Source organism: Gekko japonicus, unplaced genomic scaffold (assembly GCF_001447785.1).
Source record: "Gekko japonicus isolate JY-2015 unplaced genomic scaffold, Gekko_japonicus_V1.1 scaffold78, whole genome shotgun sequence".
Lineage (NCBI taxonomy): Eukaryota > Metazoa > Chordata > Lepidosauria > Squamata > Gekkonidae > Gekko > Gekko japonicus.
The window spans coordinates 396,095-409,477 of record NW_015165236.1 but is presented as its reverse complement, the minus strand read 5'-3'; the positions used below and the strand labels follow the sequence as shown (position 1 = coordinate 409,477).

At 51.1% G+C, this 13,383-nt stretch overlaps 1 protein-coding gene across 2 annotated transcripts in view; it reads right to left on the bottom strand.

The window, feature by feature from the left end:
• Positions 1-13,383, bottom strand: part of CLEC16A (C-type lectin domain family 16 member A) — a 123,266-nt gene that overhangs the window by 87,002 nt on the left and 22,881 nt on the right. For both annotated transcript variants that reach the window (XM_015409952.1, XM_015409953.1), the window contains exons 7-8: positions 12,557-12,610; positions 11,211-11,324 (exon numbers count right to left, since the gene is read on the bottom strand). In XM_015409952.1, coding sequence (XP_015265438.1) covers positions 11,211-11,324; positions 12,557-12,610 — 168 coding nt within the window. The remainder of the gene's footprint in view (positions 1-11,210; positions 11,325-12,556; positions 12,611-13,383) is intronic.

Sequence of the window (13,383 nt, the reverse complement as noted above, 5' to 3'; positions counted from 1 at the left end):
CTCTTATGTTCTTATGTTCTTACAATGGCCTGTAGCCACTACAATTGCTTCTTCCCGAGTAATTGTCTTATTATGAGGAAAACGTGTAGACCTAGGCAGCTGTTGTATATAGACCACTGCAAAAGGTTTCCTTCCTTCCTTCCTTCCTTCCTTCCTTCCTTCCTTCCTTCCTTCCTTCCGTTTATATCCTGCTCTAACCGAAAAACGTAAATCCAAACAACAAGGGGAAAAGACTAGAGTCACAGGAGTTCCCAAATAGACAAATTCCACTAGCAGAAAACACCCATAAAAGACTGCCAATACATTAAACAATTATAAAGCCTTCTCTTATGTTCTTATGTTCTTACAATGGCCTGTAGCCACTACAATTGCTTCTTCCCGAGTAATTGTCTTATTATGAGGAAAACGTGTAGACCTAGGCAGCTGTTGTATATAGACCACTGCAAAAGGGGTTTTTGAAATCACATTATTAAGACACCGAATTCACAACTTTATCAGAAAAGGATCAGGAAGAACAAAGCAAAACAAAACGTAAACAAAAAACACATTTTCAAAGTTCACCAAATTTCTTTTCCCCCCCTTTTCTGTTGTGTGTGTGCGCGCTTGCGCCGCACGTGCCCATGCCTGGAAGCAATGGCGACCCCTGCTGGGGCACAGAGGACGTTCAGAGAGGTGCCCTGCAATTGCTTGCCTCTGCCTCCGGCCCTGGTATTCTCTGGAGGTCTCCCGTCCAACTACTTGCCAGGGTTGGCCCTGCTTAGCTTCTGAGATCTGATGAGATCAATCTGGCCTGGGCTATCCAAGTCAGGGCCAAAGTTCCTTCCTTCCTTCCTTCCTTCCTTCCTTCCTTCCTTCCTTCCTTCCTTCCTTCCTTCCTTCCTTCCGTTTATATCCTGCTCTAACCGAAAAACGTAAATCCAAACAACAAGGGGAAAAGACTAGAGTCACAGGAGTTCCCAAATAGACAAATTCCACTAGCAGAAAACACCCATAAAAGACTGCCAATACATTAAACAATTATAAAGCCGGTGGTGTCACAACAACAACATGAATGCATACTGTAACGATAGTAAGGCATAAGAGGCAATATTTCCTCCTTTGAAGATAAGTCATAAAGTCCATGTAGTCAGTGTAACTTGACAGGAGGAGTCCACATGGTCATCACGTTTTCCAAACAGCCTTTGCAAAGGCACCCATTCTAGATTTTTTGAAGAAGCGCTTCTTTCGACTTCTTCGGTTTGCCGGCTGTGTAAGTGGAACCTGATTTCAGCAATTTCAACAGACCACCAGGTTCATAGTGTAAGAAGCGAATCATAGGTTCCCCAAAGTTCATCAAATCTCTTTTTTTTCTTTGTGTGTGTGTGGGTGTGAGCACGCACGCATGCACACATGCGCCCAGGCCTGGAAGTCATGGCGACCTAAGATCTAAATAAATAATAGTGCCATGTAATAAAACCAAGTGAAAACAATCGGACAACAAAACAGGATGGCAGCAAAAACGAGAACTCCCGGGCAGTCCTTATTGCCTCCGGCAGGATGCATCAGTTCATCAAATTTCAACAGGATACGATTAACTATGCCGCGCCACTCCGACTGCATCTCACCAAAATTCTCATTTTTTTGAAAGAGCTGTAAGCTTAATCATTAAAGGAGCCTCACATTTTAGCAATCCGTTTGCTGATTTCTGGAATCTCCTTTGAATTCCAGAACCGTGCAAGCGTTAAGACATGCAGCCGTAATCGAGTTCAGAACTATCGGTTGTACTAGCTTTGGAATGCCAGGGGGCCGCATTTAACAACAACCATTCAGGAGTCTCTTCCAGCACTCGTTCCAAACCGGCACACGTCAACACAACTACTTTCTCCCAGCACAGAACTCCCCTGGGGCAAAAACACTGTGGAAAGCATCTGTCCCTGTTGGTCGCGTATCGGGTGTGGGGGGGGGGGGGGTGGGGGGGGGGAGACCCAAAACAAAAAGAAGGGTAAAAACAGTCTCATTATAACATCTGAGAAAGCTGTTGTTGGAGCTGCTGGAGGGGTTTGCGAATTTGCGTCCTTCAAGCCACAGGTCTAGAGTCCTGCTAAATACTGAACTAAGATGACAACAGGAACTCCCGCCGACGCCACGCTGCCAGGCCATCGCTGATTCCAGCAAGGGTCGAGGCACGTGACACGTAGGAAACCAGCGACTGGATCTTCTAACGTTTTGGGTTCTTGTTAACAGCAGCTGCTTGGGGGGGGGGAGTTCCAAGTTGCAGCAGGGCGGCAGCACAGAGGGAAGGGGTGATCTTCACACTCATCCCAACCACTGTTCCCTCTAAGCTGAGTGAGTGTGAGCCAGCTCACAGTTTTTTAGCCTCCAGCTCACACATTTTTGTCTTTGCTCAGGAAGGGATGGCTCCAGAGCAAACTAATTTATGCAGCAGCCAAATCGTTCACTCACAACTTTAATGCTAGTAACTCACAAAGTACAATTTTTGCTCACAAGACCCCACAGCTTAGAGGGAACATTGATCCCAGCACCGTTTTCCAGATCACAGGGAAGATGTGGGCCATTGGCCGAGCAAGCCGAGCAGCAAGCGTGGGGAGACTCAGACTGGGGGACGGACCGAGCACCCCTCTGGCCAGTACCAGAGCCCCCCCCCCAACCTCTTCCAAGTTTAAAACAGAAAAGGGAATTCTGCGGCTTGTGTAGATTTGTCTCGCTGCATATCACGATGGCTGTCGACCTCCATCGGTCTCGCCGACCCTGCTCCTTCCCACCTGGGGCCCTCCGCTTCCCCCCCTCCCTCCCTCTCTCCCCGCGCGGCGCTTCTCCTCCGAGGTGCAGGTCGGGGTGACTCGGGTCCCAGTCCCCATTCTGCCACGGAAGATGGCCGGGTGACCTTGGGCTAGTCACCCAGCCCTCGGCCTGACCTACCTCTTGGGGTCATCACAAGAAGAAGAAGAACAAGAAGGAGGAGGAGGAGGAGGAGGAGGAGGAGGAAGAGAAGAAGAAGGAGGAGAAGAGGAGGAGGAGGAGGAAAAGGAGGAGGAGGAGGAGGAGAAGAGGAGGAAGAGGAGAAGGAGGAAGAGGAGAAGAAGAGGAGGAGGAGAAGAGGAGGAGGAGGAGAAGAAGAATTAGGAAGAGGAGGAGAAGGAAAAGAAGGGGAAGGAGAAGGAGGAGATGAAGGACAAGAAGAGGAGGAGGAAGAAGAGATTGGATTTATACCCTGGCCCTTCACTACCCAAAGGAGTCTCAGAACGGCTTGCAAACTCCTCTCCCTTCCCCTCCCCACAACAGACACCCGGTGAGGTCGGGGGGACCGAGAGAGCTCTGACAGAAACTGCTTTTTTTCAAGGACAGCTCTTGTCAGAACTACAGCTTGCCCAAGGCCATCCAGCCAGGCGCAAGTGAAGGAGGAGTGGGGAATCAAACCCGGTTCTCCCAGATTAGAGTCCGCGCACTTAGCCACTGCACCAAACTTCTCCTGCTGGGGAGAAAACCAGGGTATAAACTTGTCCACTTCCCTTTATACATAGCTTTGAGTTCAGTGACAAGAAAGGGTGGTGTTTGAATGAAATAAATAAGGATTTTGAAGCCAGGTGGGCTACTGAGCCCCACCCGGCCCTGAGGCGTCATGCCCCACAACTTAAGCGGCACCTCTTCTGTCTGCCATAGATTTGCTGTTAATTGCAGGTCCGGTCCTGGCTACACTAAGAGGGCCAACCTAAGCATAAGTGTAAGTTTAATTATATTCCATGTAAATCCTGTGCTGTTTTTATGTGAGCTGCCCTGAACCGGCCTCAGCTGGGTGGGTGGGGTAGAAATTTAATCAAGCAAGCAAGCAAGCAAGCCACACTCTTCCAAGCCCACTGCAGCCGGCGGCCATAGAAAGGCGGAGCTTCGCTTAGGTTGGCGCTACGAGTCACATGGGAGGTTCTGTCAAAACGTGGATTGGCACAACACCTGACGCGGCACTTCGCAGAGACGGGGCTTCGTAGCAGACCTGCTGCTTTGGCAAAAACGTTTTGCAAATATGCCCTTTTTTTGAAAAAAGATTCTGGGTTGGATCAGCAACTAGACAATGACAACCAGGGGTCGTTTCATAGAAAAAGAGCTAGGGGGACTCATTAGCATATGCCACACCCCCTGACATCACCAGAAGTGTGTCATAAGGCCACACCCCCTGACATCACCGGAAGTGTGTCATAAGGTCACACGCCCCGCCCCCAACGGTCCCGGCTGCCGCTGCTGGCCTTGCAGCTCCACTGCCGAGCCCCATGAGGGGCCCGGCGGTGGACCTGCAAGGCCGGCGGGAGTGCAAGGAAGCCCCGCGAAGGCCCTCCCTGGCCCCAGGCAGGCAGGCAGGGGTGGGGAGAGGCAGGGAGGAAGCAACTTACCCTCCCTCTTCTCCTGCCTCCTCCTGGCTGAATGAGGGCCGGAAGCGGGGTGGCCGGAAGCAGGGGGCGGGGCTTCGTCATGTGCCCCGCCCCTCACTCGGGGGAACTGAGATCCCCCACGATCCCCCCCGAAATGACTTCTGATGACAACTGTACCGGTGATGGCCTCCAGGTTACAGGAAGGAGAGAAAGTAGGTTAAGCAGAAACTGGGGGGGGGGGGGTGGAATTGGCCACATCCCATTTATGCAGGAAACAGGTAGAAGCCACACTTACAGGGAGGAAGGCAGCTGCCGAACGCATCCTTCTGCCCCACATCACACGGTGCTGAGCATTGAATGTATGCCACTGACACCACCCCTCTGGTTACTGGAAGCAGCCTTCCGGGGTCTCAGACACACTTCTGCAGACTGTCAGCGTGCTGAACGAAGTCACCACCCAGTTATCACTGCTATGAAAAGACAGGTTTCGGAGGGCGGCCAGGTTGGTCTTCAGTGGACGAGCAAAGTTTGAGCCCAGCGGCATCTTAGAGATCGATAAGATTTGCAGGCTGTGAGTTTTCGAGTGTCCGCACTCCCTCTGTCAGGAACAAAAGCCCAGTGCTGATAGCGGCAAGTCGCTAATTCCACCTCGGACGGTGTGCGGAGAGAGGCTTAAAAGCCAAAGCTGCCTGGGCACCGACAGTTAACTGTAGCCACCCCTGCTTTTGTCAGGTTCCATTGCCGTTAAAACAAGATGCTCGTTGGACCCCTGCTCTGTACGCTGCCCTCATTGCCTCCAGTGGGAGCTCTTTGGGGCCTCCCCAAGAGACGAGGATCGAGCGTGGGACTTCCGGCCTGGAATGAGCAACAGACCTTTTTGCAAATACAGTGCAGCCTCAAATATCAATGCCTTTCCAGAAGCTTTCCTAGAGGCTTTTACGAAACGAAATGATGAGTCTGTTGGCGCAACCTGGCAACTTCAGGGTCTTTTCTACATGCGACGCCACCTCTGTCCATTACTTGACCCCATGGGTGTGCATTCATACAACTCCTCAGCCTCTCGCACAGATATGCCTTCACACTAATATGCCAAACACCCAACACCTGTTCTAATGGGGATTGAACCTGCAACCTTCTGCATGCCAAGCAGGGGCTCTTCCACTCAGCCACAGCCCCTTTACAGCTCTCCATGGTCTCAGGTGGAGGCCTTTCCCATCACCTCCTGCCTGGTCCTTTTAAACTGGAGATGCCGGGGATTGAACCTGGGACCTTCTACATGCCAAGCAGGTGCTCTGCCACTGAGCCGCAGCCCCTCCCCAGCCTTGGGCGGAAAGGCAGCATGGTATAGCCCAGTTTCGTCAGATCTCAGAAGCTAAGCAGGGTTGGTCCTTGGGTAGGGGGTCGCCCAAGGAAAACTCTGCAGAGGCAGGCCATGGCACACCCCCTCCGCTCACTTATTTATTCATTTATTTATTCATTCATTCATTAGAAAATCTATCCTGCCCTCCCGCCGAAGCGGTTTGTATAATAAAGTGCAAGTGCAGGGTCTTTCCTACTGAAACGCCCGGCGGAAAAGCCCCGTTTTCACGGCCCTGGGGAATTGCTGGAGGTCCCGCAGGGCTCTGATCTCACTGGGGAACTCATTCCAGAGCACCCACTTTCCACTTGCCTGGAAAGCCCCATGGCCGGGGTCACCAGAAGTTGGTTGCAACTTGGCAACGTGTACGGAAGTAGGTCACGGCCTGGCCTGAGCCAAGGACCCCAAGGAGACTTCGACCTTGGACACAGAGAGAGGGGTGGGAGCCAAAAAAATGCAGTGAGCCCCAAACAAGGGCCACGGAGGCCCACTGGTCTCCTCCGGCAAGGGCTTCCACTGCTTGGCCCTACAGCAAGCCTCTTGGCTCCTCACTTAGCACGGCGGGTGAAGTGCTGAGCCGGCGAGATTTCGCCAGCGCCCTACTTAGTGAGTGCTGCTTAGCAAACAGTGCTGCCTTCTGCTTTTGGAGACCACAGAGTTGTTTTTCTGTTTTTTAAATAATCTCTGACAATAGGAAGCGGTGCCCCAGAAGAAGTACTAGAACACTTCTGCTTTCTTTCTCCCTTTTTTTTAAGAATGGTTGTTGTTTTTTTGGGTATTGCAAAACCCACACTAGCAACAGCAGTTTGTCCAAAACACTCACCCAAAACAGTCTTGAAGAAAGAAAGAAAAAAAGACCAACACCTCACGCCCAAGAAATTCTGCAAAACAGGTTCAGGGGAAACGGCTCCGCGGCGGCAGAAACCGCAGATTTCCTAGTAATAAAACCCAATTAAAGAAAAGTGGGTGAGCCAACCCAGCGTGCGCTGATGTGCTAGGGAGACAAGGTCGCTTTCAGAGGCTAAGAGATCTTTTTCATCTCTCGGCGTCGGCATGTGAGAACAGGGCGGGCTTCCTGGCTTGACGAAGAAACACAACAACACGAGGGTGCACCAAACACAGGGGAACCTTTGGCCCACCGTAAGCGAACGCAGAAACATTAAGGTAAAAACGCATGAGGCGTTTGCAAGAATGACGAGTGTTCTGATCGTTAGCCTCAAACGAACAAGGGTGCTTCGTTCTGACAAGTGTGCTACGCGGCAGACTGACTTAATCAAGTTTCACCGGTGAGCTGTGCCGGTCGGCAGCAGAACGGCTCAATTCAAGTCCACCTTGGAGACCAATGGAACTTTCGGGATAGAAGCGCTCAAGAGCAAAAGGCAGGCGTTCCGAACGCCCACTGAAACCTTTCCTGTTTTTAGAAAGTGGGCGGCCAGGTGGAGGTTTTGCCCAGCAAGGCTTCCGGTCGGCTGTACATATTTTTGAAAAACGTTGCTTTGACAGCAACGGCTACCACGGCACAAAGAGAAGAACATAAGCGAAGCCAGTGTTGCATCAGGCCAATGGCCCATCCAGTCCAGCAGTCTGTGTCACACAGTGGCCAAAAATACCAGGGACTATCAGGAGGTCCAGCAGTGGGGCCAGGACACTAGAAGCCCTCCCACTGTTGTCCCCCCCCATCCCCGGCACCAAGAGTACAGTGCATCATTTGCCCCAGACCGAGAGTTCCTATCTATACCTTGAGGCTCATAGCCACTGAAGGATCTCTGGTCCATATTAAGAACATAAGAGAAGCCAGTGTAGCAGGAACTCCTTTGCATATTAGGCCACACACCCCTAATGTAGCCAATCCTCCAAGAGCTTACAGACCTCTTCTTACAGGGGCTACTGTAAGCTCTTGGAGGATTGGCTACATTAGGGGGTGTGTCGCCTAATATGCAAATGAGTACCTGCTACAAAAAGAGCCCTGGTAGGCCAATGGTCCATCCAGTCCAACACTCTGTCACACAGTGGCCAAAAATACCAGGGGCCCTCAGGAGGTCCAGCAGTGGGGCCAGGACACCAGAAGCCCTCCCACTGTTGTCCCACCCCGGCACCAAGAGTACAGAGCATCATTTGCCCCAGACCGAGAGTTCCTATCTATACCTTGAGGCTCATAGCCACTGAAGGATCTCTGGTCCACATTAAGAACATAAGAGAAGCCAGTGTTGGGTCAGGCCAATGGCCCATCCAGTCCAGCACTCTGTGTCACACAGTGGCCAAAAAGACCAGGGGCCCTCAGGAGGTCCTCCAGTGGGGCCAGGACACGAGAAGCCCTCCCACTGTTGCTCCCCCCCCCAGCACCAAGAATACAGGGCATCCATTGCCCCAGCCGGAGAGTTTCTATTTACATCTTCTGGCTAATAGCCACGGATGGACCTCTGCTCCATATTAAGAACATAAGAGAAGCCAATGTTGGATCAGGCCAATGGCCCATCCAGTCCAGCACTTTGTGTCACACAGTGGCCAAAAATACCAGGTGCCATCAGGAGGTCCAGCAGTGGGGCCAGGACACTAGAAGCCCCTCCCACTATGCCAGTTTGGTGTAGTGGATAAGAGCGGTGAATTCTAATCTGGGAGAACCGGATTTGACTCCTCCTCCACTTGCAGCTGCTGGACTGACACAAGTTCCCTCAGAGCTGTTCTCTCATGGGCAATCCTCGAAAGAGCTCTCTCAGCCCCACCTTACCTCACCAGGTGTCTGTTGTGGGGAGGGGAAGGGAAAGGAGTTCGTAAGCCGCTCTGAGACTCCCTTGGGTAGTGAAGGGCGGGGTAGAAATCCAATCTCCTCCTCCTCCTTTACTTGTTTAAAACATTTATAAGCCGCCTTCCTTCCTTAGGGAGCTCAGAGCGGCTGACTACAAAGGTAGCATACCTAAAAGAAAAAAAACATAAAAAACAAATTTTTAAATCACAATTCAGGGCCGCAAGTAAATTAATCAAGGGCGGCCCTAAATAATGTTGTGAGGAGAAAACAGCGGAGAAGAGAACAATGCAAGCCACTTTCGGTCCTCAGTGAGGAGAAAGGCGAAAGATAAAGTAAAATAAAGAGATTCAAGTTCCTGACGAAGGCCAGAGCAACATCTGGACTGGCAAAGGAGAAGGAGAAGCAGCCCAGCTCCTCCGCCTTCTCCGGTCATCGCCCATGCTTCACAACACGGCCACGAGGCCTAGATAGAGTATTATTTTCCAAACGCAAGGAGAAGAACATAAAAGAAGCCGGTGTTGGTTCAGGCCAAAGGCCCATCCAGTCCAACACTCGGTCACACAGTGGCCAAAAATACCAGGTGCCATCAGGAGGTCCATCAGTGGGGCCAGGACAAAGGAAGCCCTCCCACTGTTGCCCCCGCCCCCCAAGCACCAAGAATACAGAGCATCCCTTGTCCCAGACTGACAGTTCCTATCTATACCTTGTGGCTAATAGCTACTGATGGACCTCTGCTCCATAGAAGAACATAAGAGAAGCCAATGCTGGATCAGGCCAATGGCCCATCCAGTCCAACACTCTGTGTCACACAGTGGCCAAAAGTACCAGGTGCCATCAGGAGGTCCAGCAGCGGGGCCAGGACATTAGAAGCCCTCCCACTGTTGACCCCCCCCCCCAAGCACCAAGAATAGAGAACATCCCTTGCCCCAGACCGAGAGTTCCTATCTATCCTTTGTGGCTAATAGGGGCCACTGATGGACCTCTGCTCTATATGCTTATCTATAAGAACATAAGAGAAGCCAATGCTGGATCAGGCCAATGGCCCATCCAGTCCAACACTCTGTGTCACACAGTGGCCAGAAATACCAGGTGCCCTCAGGAGGTCCAGCAGGGGGGCCAGGACACTAGAAGCCCTCCCACTGTTGCTGCCCCCCCAAGCACCAAGAATACAGTGCATCACTTGCCCCAGCCTGAGATCTTCACCGTGCCAGCTGTTTTGTGGCTAGCTCCGCCTCTCGCGGCAGCCATTTTGTGGCTGCGCCCACCACACTATGTCAGAATCCCAAAGGCGCCCAGAGGCTCAAAAATCTTCACAATCTCCTACAATTTCTCAGTGGCATCAAAAATTATGGAAAATATATATCATGGCGAAGCTCACAGAAAATCTGGATAACATGCTTAGCCCCTCTAGACGGTCTCATTTTTCTTCTATGTGGTTACCTATACGTGAATATTTGCTGTCTCAAGGGGAGATTCCCCAATTAGTGGTCGATCTTGGAATATGATGTTCTTTATTGATCTACAGAGTGAACACGCAGCTATAATTTCAATATAGGTCAGGTAGGCTGACTTTTGCTCAATTAACCAGTGCAATGTTACGCTGTTATGTCTCCATTTCCCCTGTTTGGTCTCCAGACAGCACTGAGGTCAGGGTCGCAAAATCGCCTGACTCTCTCCGGCCTGAAAGACGCAAGGTTGGCCTCTACCAGGGCCAGGGCCTTCTCAGTGGTGGCTCCACACTGGTGGAATGAGCTCCCGGAGGACATCAGGACCCTGCGGGACCTTTTGCAGTTCCGCAGGGCCTGAAAGACGGAGCTCTTCCGCCAGGCTTTTGATTAGGAGCCGCCACTGAGGAACATGTCACCGGAACATCTCAGGGCCCTTATGATACACCGCTGGATATTGCCTCCCGCCATTGGATTGTATACTGAATGCCGCCATCACCTCTATTGTTCTTATTAGCACTTTATGACGTTCATGTGAATTTTATTGTATTTATTGTTTTATGGCATTTTAACGTCTGTACGCCGCATCGGGCCAGTTTATCCGGCAAGGTGAGATAGACATTGGAATAATAAATAAATAAATAAATAAATAAAATGTTATGTTGCTTTACGCACTGTATGTATACTATTCTATTCAAACACAGTGCACTTACAGTGCTACTCAGGGGTCATTTCCTGCAGGAGCGCACAGGAGCAGAGCTCCGGCAGTAAAGAGCCCAGTGGGTGGGCACATGCAACAAGCCCCACCCCCTGCTCCCAGCAGTCCTCAGTCAGAGCAAGAAGCAGCCAGGTAAGCTGCAGAGCTCCCCCCGGCCCAAAACAGTCCAGTGGCATCTTTAAGACCAAGTTTTATTCAGGTTCAAGCCCTCCCTCCTCTGCGAGGACAAATCTGCACATTCGCCCCCCCCCAATAGCTAGCAATCCAGAACAGTCCAGTGGAGCCTGAGCGGTGGGTGTTGCCTTCTGACACACTTCCGGTGATGTCAGGGGGTGTGGCACATGCTAATGAGATATGCTAATGAGCTCCTGCACCTCTTTTTCTACGAAATGGCCCCTGGTGCTACTTGTTTGTTAATTATCTAAAAGTTAATTAAAAAAAAGAGGTTGTGGACTCCTGGTTCAAGGTCTCCGATGACGGGAGCTTTGAGTCTTGGAAGCGTGGAGCCTGAAAATGTTGCTGTCTTAGGTGCTATGGGGCTTGAATCTAGCAAAAATTAATCGAGGTGGCATTCTCAACTTACTGAGCTTTTCTGGACATCCTGTTCCACTTTTGCCGAAAACACGGAGAGGTCTCCATTCAGAATGACCTCGGTCAAGGAATTCACCAGAGGTGCATTGTGGATAATCAAGAAAACCTGCGGGAGAGACAGAGGCAAGAAGGGAACGTGAGAATGGAACTGAGCGATCGGCCTCCGCGTGCTGCAGAGCGCTTTCCTGGCACTTTGTTCAGCCGCCAGTCTCTGTCCCAAGTCAGACCCACAGCAGGGGCAACGCAACACCGCTGGCCCCGCTCACGTTGACGTCTCACTCGTCAGATGTTTCCCCCAAACAAAACTCCCCTGGGAGAGAAAGCTAGCTCATCAGTCCCAAGTGATCCACAGCCTAATCCCTTCTTGCTGAGGGGCTACCTTTCTATTTAAAGGGAGCATTTGTGATTTGTTTTCTTTAAATCCAACACACGGCCCCTCACCAGCCGCACAAAGAAGAAGTGGAGACTGGATTTATACCCCACTCTTTACTACCCGAAGGAGTCTCAGAGCGGCTGATAATCTCCTTTCCCTTCCCCTCCCCACAACAGACACCCTGTGAGGAAAGCGGGGCTGAGAGAGCTCTTTACAGAAACTGCTCTTTTTCAAGGAAGAGGAGGAGGAGGAGGAGGAGGAGGAGGAGAAGAAGAAGAAGAAGAAGAAGAAGAAGAAGAAGAAGAAGAAGAAGAAGAAGAAGAAGAAGAAGAAGAAGAAGAAGAAGAAGAAGAAGAAGAAGAAGAAGAAGAAGAGGAGATTGAATTTATACCCCGCCCTTCACTACCCAAAGGGCTCTCAGAGCGGTTTACAATCTCCTTTCCCTTCCCCTCCCCACAACAGACACCCTGTGAGGAAGGCGGGGCTGAGAGAGCTCTCCTGAGAACTGCCCTTGAGAGAACAGCTCTGAAGGAACTTAAGACTGATGCAAGGTCACACCAGCACAGGAGCGGGGAATCAAACCCGGTTCTCCCAGATTAGAGCCCACCCTCTTAACCAGTACACCAAACATGACACCAAATGAGGTAGTATGCTCCTTAGCCAAAGCAGCGTGATGTAGTGGTTAGAGTGCCGGATTAGAAGCTGGGCCGCGGCCCCTCGCCCCCAGATCTGTTTGTCCAGTCACTTCAGACCACCCTCTCCCACTCCTCACTGCAAATCCCCACCTCTCCCCCTCTGAAAGAAGGCAGGCTATGGGGGCAGCAACCACGTCTTTCCAGTAACGGGCGCTCTGCAAGTGCTAGAGGAGTATCGAAACATCCCTCCCCAACCTGTGATTCTGCCAGTAAGATCGCTGATGTTCTCAGCGAGACACCGCACACCGCCTAGAAACGCGGAACACGTACTTGCGACAGGAGATACAGGGAAACCTGGAGGCTTATTTTCGGACGCTCCCCGCCCTAGAGAAAAGAAAGGAGAAAGACAACGGTGGTAAACTGGAGAAAGTTAAGTCTGTTTGTAACAGATGGGGTCACTTTAAATAGGAGCTTTAAAACAAATTCTCCGAAATTCCACTGATAAAACTGGGGGGTGGGCGGGTTACCTTTTCTCTAGGAACACTCTCATATTTCTGTCTTCCAGTTCGAAAGCAAGAAATTGCAAGTAGATAAATAGGGACCACTTCGGTGGGAAGGTAACAGCGTTCCGTGCACCTTGGTGTTTAGTCATGCCGGCCACATGACCACGGAAACGTCTTCGGACAGCGCTGGCTCTTCGGCTTTGAAACGGAGATGAGCACCGCAACCCTAGAGTCGGACTCGACTGGCTTTCGAGCAAGGGAACCTTTACCTTTACTTATGACACCAAGAAATGATTTTAACTAGGTTTTAGAAGTGGGTGGATAGTAAGAAGCTAGAAATCTACAATGGAACAGCTTCCCAGCCAGTGTGCCCCCTAAGCTGAGTTAGTGTGAGCTAACTCACAGTTTTGTAGGCTCTGGCTCATGCATTTTTGCTTCAGCTCAGGAAGCAGGGCTCCAGAGCAGACTAATTTATGCAGCAGCCAAATCGCTCGTGCACAACTTCAATACCAGCAGCTCACCAAGTTTGCTCACAAGACTCCACGGCTTAGAGAGAGAATTGGTCCCCAACCATTTCGGAGCCTGGGGGGGGGGGGCTTTTGGAATTCTGAAAAAAGGGGGGGTACAACCAGTGTTCCCCCTAACCTGCGTTAG